At 45.1% G+C, this 8,708-nt stretch overlaps 1 protein-coding gene across 1 annotated transcript; it reads right to left on the bottom strand.

Annotated features, from left to right (window-relative positions):
• Nucleotides 1-4,093, bottom strand: DLX1 (distal-less homeobox 1). Its single transcript, XM_034786551.1, has 3 exons — nt 3,282-4,093; nt 2,642-2,841; nt 1-1,553 (listed from the first exon to the last, which is right to left on the bottom strand). Exons 1-3 carry the CDS (start codon nt 3,592-3,594, stop codon nt 1,299-1,301), a joined length of 768 nt encoding a protein of 255 aa, XP_034642442.1. The 5' UTR covers nt 3,595-4,093; the 3' UTR covers nt 1-1,298.
• Between the last annotated feature and the right edge of the window lie 4,615 nt (nt 4,094-8,708).

Genomic DNA, 8,708 nt, shown 5'->3' with positions numbered 1-8,708 from the left:
AAACCATAATTTTACTGTCTCAAAGAAACTTTATAACTTATGTACAAAGATTTGTGTTTTTCCCCAGATACAAAGCAATAAGTTAACATTCTCAATATAAAACTAAACTTTGACATATAGAACACTAAACACAACTGATCTCAGTTTATCACATCTTCCGAACTTCACAAGTCAAATGTCAAGATCTCAGGTCACAAAGCATCATGTTTTACAGCCACACAAAACGGAACGGAAAAAAGGCTAAATTTGTGCAACATGTTTACAGAACAATAATAATAATAATTAAGAATAAAATATGTACAGCGATCAGATCCTGCACTTCAGTAGCGCATGTAGACTTCAGATTGGTATTCTGTGGTAAAGCCTCGAGATTTCGTTTAAAGCTGAACTGTGTCACGTTAGAGCCAATTGGCATCTCTTCTTCCCTCCCATCTCTTTCCAACTGCTGAGTATAGGGAACTATTTTCTTCCTTTCCCTCTCTTTACATTACGTAAAGCGATCAACAGCTGCCGTGATTCCACTTCCATATTAAATAATGTGAATTTCTTTTCTTTGTTAAATAACACTAGAGATGTGAAAAATGCAGACCACTCGGAACAAACCTCTCCACACCAGCCAAGTATAAAAGTTATTGTAAAAGTTAAAAATCACATCCTTCTTTTTGCTGTTTTTGTTTTATTTTGTTTAAAGTAAACTGTGCGTTGAAACAGTGCCCTTTGCAAACCAGATAGTCCATGTGTTTCTAGCACTCTTACAGTGGTAATTTAAGTCAATAAATTAAATCCCCATCTCTCCCTTTAACAACAACAATAAAAATGTACACAGACGAGTCGTGAAGGGTACAGGAAAAATGCAAAGAAAAATATCTGGCTATAGTACAGGTTGTTTTCGCATTGCTGTTAAAGAGGAGTGGGGTAGTAAATAAATGACCTACATTTCATCAGCTAGACACAGACAGACAGACAGGACAGAGGAGAGCTTTTTTCCTCTACAAACATATTTTTCTGATTGTCCCACAAAGCTGAGGGTCGGATTTTCTCTCTGCTCCCAGGCTGTTCTCCGGATGATCTAATGGCTGCTCTGTCAGCTGTCAGCAGTTGGGAACCAGCCCCGCATCACATCTGTGCTTGTCTGCACCACGCTATGGTGCAGTGTTAATGGCTCTATGGGCAAGAGACCTCTTTCTCGATTGTTTGTTCTTTTTATTTCCCCCCTCTCTTTCTTTCCACTGTTTATTGATTGGATTTATTTATTTTTCTGGACCGATAGTGCTTGAAATGGGGAAACTGGTTTGTAATCACATCAGCTGAGGTTGCTGCATAGCTTCTTGGTGGGCTGAAGGGTACCACGATGTGTAGCTGGGTATGTAAGTGCCCGGGGTCCCCGTAGAGGTCTTACCCGATGACGAGGTGGTGTTCCACACTGGGGGGACTGGGGGCGAACTGGCCGAGAGCGCCCTGCCATTCGCCAGAGCGCTGCTTTCCAAAGCTGCCCCTCCCTGCTTCATTAGCTTCTTGAATTTAGATCGCTTGTTCTGGAACCAGATCTTCACCTGGAACACAATAAAGGCATTACGGAATGGGAAGAAGGGCAGGGGGAGACGGGCTGGTTCACAGGGCTTTGTGTAAAAGTCTGGAGACAATGTGCTCAGCACAGAGACTTGCCAGCGCCTCTATTGCAGAAGAATGGAAAGTTCTTAGCTAGCCCTGACTCCTAATCTCAATACGAAAAGTTTGACTGATACAAATAAACCCCTAATACCTGGCCAAAGGACCGAAATACACTCGCCTAGGACGGCCGGGATCAGGCTTTGAAATTTCCAATCAAACTGCCTTTTCATCAGGAAATCTTTTCACACTCTGACGGCATTTTGCTGTCAAAGCAAAGATGTAGGGATTAGCAGCGCCCATTTCCCCCTTTCCCCTCCCAGGAAATGGGTGCACGTGCGCTGCAACATACATTGGAGTTACAATTTAAACCTGGGTTTGGAAGGAACAGTAATACAATCAATAAACAAATCGTCCCTTTTGGAAATGAACTCGAGTCTCCTGGTCTCGGTCTCCTCCAAGCAGGCTGATTTCCAGGGTCTCCTTTCCCCTGCCTTTGCTAGCGGGGCGGGTGAAACCGTATTTTGTTTTGTTCGAACTCTTCTCCCGGAGCAGGCAACTTTGATTGATTGTTATTGCTCCAAACTAGCCTAGTGAGGTAACACTGAACCGACCCCACAGGGCCAGGCGCCCACAGCCGGCAAAACCTACCCTCAGCTATGGGAAACGTCGTGTCTCCCGTTTCAAAAATGCCGCGAGGATCAATTTAGAAACGCCGGGGCGAAGCATTTACAGTGAATACACAAATAAAAGCAGGCCGGAGGCTGGCGGGGAGGAAGAGGAGGGCGATGCTGGTAGATTTGGGGTGTGGAAGGCTGAGTTATTAGATCTATTGTTCCAGCAGTCCGGCCATGTCTGGCCCCAAAGCCCCCAGACAGAACCTGGGCACAGGCTTTCCACAAGCCGGACTAAGGCGGCTCGCGGTCCAGTGCAGGGCCGCTCGGTGCAAGGGAGGCAGAAGGGGGGAGAGAGGAAAAAGCGAAGCGATGAGACGGGCTGTGTGAAGGGGAGGAGGGAGCAGCGGCTGCTGTACCTGTGTCTGGGTGAGTCCCAGCGAGGCTGCGAGCTCGGCTCTCTCGGGCAGAGCCAAGTACTGAGTTTGCTGGAATCTCCTGTTCAAAGCCTGTAACTGCAAACTGGAATAAATAGTCCGGGGCTTGCGGATTTTTTTCCCTTTCCCATTAAAGCGAACTTCCCCTCCTTCTACCACAGTGCTTTTCTCCGAGTCGGCCCCTACAACCACAAACGATGCACAATAAATAGGAGTAACAACGGAAGCAGCATCAACAATAACAATAATGAGAAGGAAGAAAAGAAAAGTGAAGAACAAGTCGAGCTAACAAAGGCTCCAGGCGATTATGGCAGTCCAGGCTCCTTCCCAGAGAAAGTTTGCTATTTTTACAGGCTGCAGTTTAGGTTTAATTACCCTTAATTGCATACATTGTTTATAGCGCTACGCAATAAATAATTACGAAGACTAATACGTGCACATCTGGGTTGATTTTTTTCCAGCCGGGCATTGTGTGCTCTGTGTACTGATCCTCGCTGAGCCTCAGCCTTTTCTGACTAATTATTTTTATTTTATTTTTATAGATATATTTTGATACAAGCAACCTCCCTCCCTCCTTCCCCTCCTCCACTCCTCCCCCCTCCCCAAAGCCAAGTGCACCTACCTGTCTCCTCTAACCGGGTCTGAGTCAGGCTGGAGCTGTTGGGGTAGGATTGCACTGAACTGATGTAGGGGTTAGACGAGTGGCTGCTGACCGAGTTGACATAGGGGTAGCCCAGCGGTCTGGAGAAGGACGAAGCTGTGCTGTACGAGCTGTCAGGCTGAGAGTGGCCAGCTGAGTGTAAACAGTGCATGGAATAGTGTCCGTGGGACATGGGAGAAGGAGACATTTGCTGGCTGGGTGGCCCAAACTCCATAAAGACAGCCTTCCCTGAGACAGGGCTATTAAGACTCTCTGGCATGGTAGTCATGGTCATTTCTTGTCGCTTGGTCTGTGTGTGTGTTCTCTCTTCAGCGTGCCTTTTTGGGGTCTGTTGTGTTTCTCAGGACAGGAAAGAACGCAATTTAAGCGGAACAGGGCTTTTCACTTTCCATTCATAAGAAAATGGAGTTTGTCTCTTTGAAAAGTCTAAGCATGATGCCGTAGATCTACACAAACTCGCCTAAAAGCTTTGACTCAGCCAAGGCTATGAATATTCATGAGCTGGCGGAGCTGATTGGTCCGCCGTCTTGCATAATCGCTTTGGATTGGTCAAAGGCGCTTGGGGCTCGCCTGGACCCTAGTGAGTGAGACGAGCCGGACTTGGTGAGCTGAGAGTCCCCCGTCCCCTGTGTGTGATCATCTGGAACAGACAACGCCGGAGAACACAATGAAGGCGGCGAAAGAGAGACTTACAAGCCAGGGGCGGGCGGCCCAAAGTTACTCCAGGCGAGGAGCCTGCCAGGCAGGGGGCTTCACATCCTCCAGTGCACCCCCCCCCCAGAGCCCACTCCTCAGCCCGGACACCCTGTGATTCGCTGCGTCCAGACCCTATTAGTAAACAAGCGCGCGGAAGCGCCTCGTTCTGCTTTAGATGGAGAGAAACAGCAAAGGAGGCAGTCAGGCAATGAAGGAACGCAGGAGACACAGCGACTCCCCACAGATCTCTCCCTCCTCCCCCTTCCCTGGCACGAGGCCCTGAGGGTTATCACACCAACCTCTGCTGCTTTGCTCCTCAGGCAGGACAGTGCCGGTCCTTCCTGAAACACACGGGGTGACGAGGGCTCTGGGAAAGGTGGCCCTGCGTGTCTCCTCCCAGCAAGACTAGATCCAATGGATCTTCTTAAAGGCCTCGTGCCACCCACTGATTTCTACTTCAACATAAAGGAGCTAGTACCTATAGACAATTGTGTGGTCTAAGCTGCAATTAGCATACTATTGGTGTTAGTTTTTGTGTGTGTGTGTGTGTATATATATATATATATATATATATGAATGTATACACACATATAGTCGCATATCCATAGACACAGTGCATGCTTCTTTGCAATACACACACACACACACACACGCCTGCATTCTGTACCCACACACAAATATCACGAATATCCACCACACTGATTTATACCATCTCATAAATTATTGTTCAGTTTTTGCTATCACCTGAGCTGTACCTTTTCATTTTTTCCCCTCCCTAAAGTATCTAAATTGTGCATTGAAACCCAACCTGGGATGAAAACTTCCGTGTACGTGCGTGGTGACAAGGTGTGACTTTGGAGATCCTGCACAGAAAGCCTACGCTGAATCCCAAATTACTTTGTTAGATAATTAGAAAGTGTTGATAATTATTTCTTTCATAATTTAGTGGTGTGTGGCTGTAACAGGAAAATGATCTTGTGAAAGTTCACACGTGCAGATGTATTAGTTACTGATTCATTTGATTAAATGCTAGTCTCAAGTGCTCTGATCCACAGCTGAAGGCGGCCCCATTAGCATAACACTGATGTTTAATTTTCATACGCATAATTAGCCATATATTTAACACTAATAGCAACATGCAGCCTTTCAGCATTAAACAGCCTGGGATTTGATCTGGCCTGAGCTGAACTTTCTCGGTTACACCTAGATTGTCTAGGGTGCGCAGTTATCACAGAACCAAATCTATGTAATCAAGCACATTTTGGCAAAGGGAGCACACCAATAAAAATGAACATTCAAAACAAATCACATTGCTGATGTCGTTACAGATATTAGTGGAGGCTTCTCTTCCCTGAGCTCCTGCAGCTGCTGCTCACGATATTTCTCGCTCAGGGTATCTGATGGGGGCACAAATATGGCAGGAAGCGTAGCTGGGACTCAACTAACCCCCAAAATACAATCAGATACCTTTGCCGGCGTTTATTAGATGGGTAAACTCTTCAGGCAGTGGTGATGTTTGAAGCAACCAGCTAATGACCGTGCAAGCTGACAAGTCTAAGCCTCTCTGCTCTTTTTTGCTTTAGTGGCTCTGTCGGTTTTAATTGCCCATTTCCTAGCGCCTGTTTTATATCCTTTTTGGTTGCGATGCGTAAAGTTCATTTTCATAAAGTAGCTGCGGATTGGTGCTGGAAGAAGGGGCAATGGTCTATCCCCACATGGATTCCTTTGGCAATCAGCTCTCTCCCCCGTGCTCATCTTTTCAGCCCTGGCTATGTAAGTGATCATTCGAGGCGGGTTTGGGTTCTTGGACCGAGAGGGGATGGTGACCGTTAGCAGAGATCTAGGAGAGGTGTGATGAATAAGCAATAATTAAGTAATGTCTATAGTCAAACTGAAGGGAACTGGCTAGCCAGACTGAGTAATTTATTCCAGACAGCTGCAGATATGTCAACTATTAAGCAACAAGAGTGTGCAGTTGAGGATGTTCATTGCTAGATAAATGCCGTGCATGAGTGTCTTCACATCTGGAACATAGGAGGGATGGACTCCACTCTGTGTACATAGGCGTCAGATTCTGATCTCGGTTACGCCGGTGGACATTCGGAGTAATTCAATTGTCTTCACTATCTTTATTCCGGATCCACAGTGATGTAAGGGATCTTAATCTGTCCCCTTCTGTTCAACGTGCTCTACATAAATGAGCTCAGAATGTTTACATTGGGCTTTGATCGCTGCATGTCCCACAAGAGAGAAAAGCGCAGGCTGAAAATGCTTAGCTTTGTCTCCTCTCTATTTACGGGGTTTGGCGTTTTGTGTGTATAACACACACACACACAAGCTCCAACGGGTGTGTGTGCGTGTGTCTAAATCCTCTCTTAGTAAAAAAGACTGTTATGATTCTCAACCAGTACTGTGCTCGGTTTTACACCCTTTAGAAGTAGGGGACACAAAAGCCCACTGTAATTGTACACAACACCTGTTCCTAGATAGCCTGTCTATTTATTTGCGTGGTTCTGAACACGGACTAGAGATATGCTCTTCCATGCACAGACTCACAAATATTTACTTGTTTGGAAAATCACTGGGGAGAAGCGGGACAGCCCTAGCTAAAGTTGTGCCTGGGAGGGATGGTATCCAGCTGCATGGTGAAGCTTATCCTCAAGCTGAAAAAAGTTTGGTGCTAGCAAACCAAAGGGGAAAAAATAATTAAATCCTTCTAAGCCTCCTTCAGAATGTCTGCCTGAAACCTAGCCTGCGCGAAGTATTTTAAAAACGAGTTGGTTTCCCATACAGCCGAAACGTTTTTACTTTAGTAGTCACCTTTATAATTAGGATTATAAATGTGTACCCTAAATACCACCACCTCGGTATAATTGCTACCCAAACAGCTTGTTACCACAGCAGTTGGTAAAATCCTGCAGTCCTAATAAATTTATACTTGGGAAAACCTCAGAGTAAACAGAGACTAAAACAAGATGCTGGACTAATTGCTATCAATCCGATTACACTTGGAGGGGAGAAATCACTCTTTGGTTCAGCATTTTATCACATCGAAATGGTCTGTCTATCTCCCTATATTGTATTGTTCGTGTAGCTCACCCACAGAGCTATGCAGAACGCTGCTGCTCACCTTTATCACCAGACATTTCTGTAAATCGCTAATTGTGTTTTTGTCAAACTAAAGTCCATTGCCTGTCGCTTTTGAACAGCTCATCTGTGAGGCTGATATTACCATTCTCGATTAATAGTCCAGGCCAATACAAGTGACTGATTTCATATTTACAACCCAACTGTTGGTAAAGAATAAGAAATGAGATGAACAAACTGATCGAGTAATAATTGAAAGGACACATATAAAGGGGAAGTGGTACGGTATTTTATTGCTCCACCTTTCTACTTTAACATTTAAGGCCGATTCAACATCCCTGACGCACCCAGAACTCAGTGGGAATTTGGGGGGGATGTATTATTTTGATTTCGTTACTAAACTGTCGTTACTTTTTGTAGGGATTAAACCTTTCAACATGGTGAAATAGCAAAGCGTTTTTCTAAACACAAGCACTGGTAGCCCAACCTTCGTCTTGAGGAAACAAAATCTATTTCCCAAACACACTGTATTATGGATTCTACGTCTTCCTGGGATCAATGACTATTTAACTTCTGAGTATTGGTAAAGTTGTTTGATTCATCATTTATTGCACAGGTTTTAAGGGCCAGCTATCTTCCAAATTAAACTAAAGAACGCCTATGCAGTGCCTAAGATGTCACTTTGCATGCCTAAAAATATCCCTTTACAAGGCTCCAGGAGTAAGAATTGTGCTTTGCCAAAAACGCTGTAAGAAACGACCAGAGTTGACAGCTTTTTGTGTTCCAGAAAAAACAAACAGCAGAGTAAATCTAGTAGAATTCGGTTAACTTGACACCCTCCCGCATCAGTCAATACACTCTGGGCTGGTAAGAGTCTAACAGAAGCAGTTCGCAAAGAGAAGGCAAGTGCTGATGATAAAGAGTAAGTCATCAGTAACAAAAACTGACTGGAGTTGCCGTTGGGCTTGTGGCAGTTTTGAATGCCACTTTTCTATCTCTGACATTGCAGTGCCGGTGCTGGGGATCTGCAAGCGCAACAGCAGCACCCAGTGTATTTAAATACCAAATGAAAAACACTTACACATTCGGGCAGGGTGATTAGCAGCCACCTAATGGCAGCTCAAAACCTTAATCTTCAGGACAGGTCCGGCCTGAGATTTTAGCAATTCATCTTGAAGTTTTGCAGCTGGATTAATTATTAATAATCAATATTCATGGAATCAGAACAGTTGCAGTTTTTATTAAAAGTCCAAACTCCCCCAAATAAGCAACCACCTGAGGGGAAGCTGGGGTCATCTAACTAGGAGCCTCATGTCCCAAAGCCCACTTCTTAATTTTTGCTAAACGTTCAAAAATGCGGAATGAGTTTCTCATAACTGCAGCTGAGATCTTTAGAAAAACGAATGCTCAGTAGAACATGGGCAAGCTGGCTAATTCTACAGTGAGGGCGATGGTTGATCTAACACGGGAAAGACGCTTTTTAGCTCACCCGTAATCACTTTTTTCTTGGGCGGGGGGAAGCCAAGAGGGCAGAGGGCCTCTGGGCAGGACCGCAGGAGGAATACGATCTCTGGGTTTGATAGCACAAACGCCACATTTCGGAAA

This window comes from Trachemys scripta, chromosome 11 (genome assembly GCF_013100865.1).
Source record: "Trachemys scripta elegans isolate TJP31775 chromosome 11, CAS_Tse_1.0, whole genome shotgun sequence".
NCBI lineage: Eukaryota > Metazoa > Chordata > Testudines > Emydidae > Trachemys > Trachemys scripta.
Note: the sequence above shows the minus strand (reverse complement) of the source record. Positions and strands in the feature narration are given on the sequence as shown.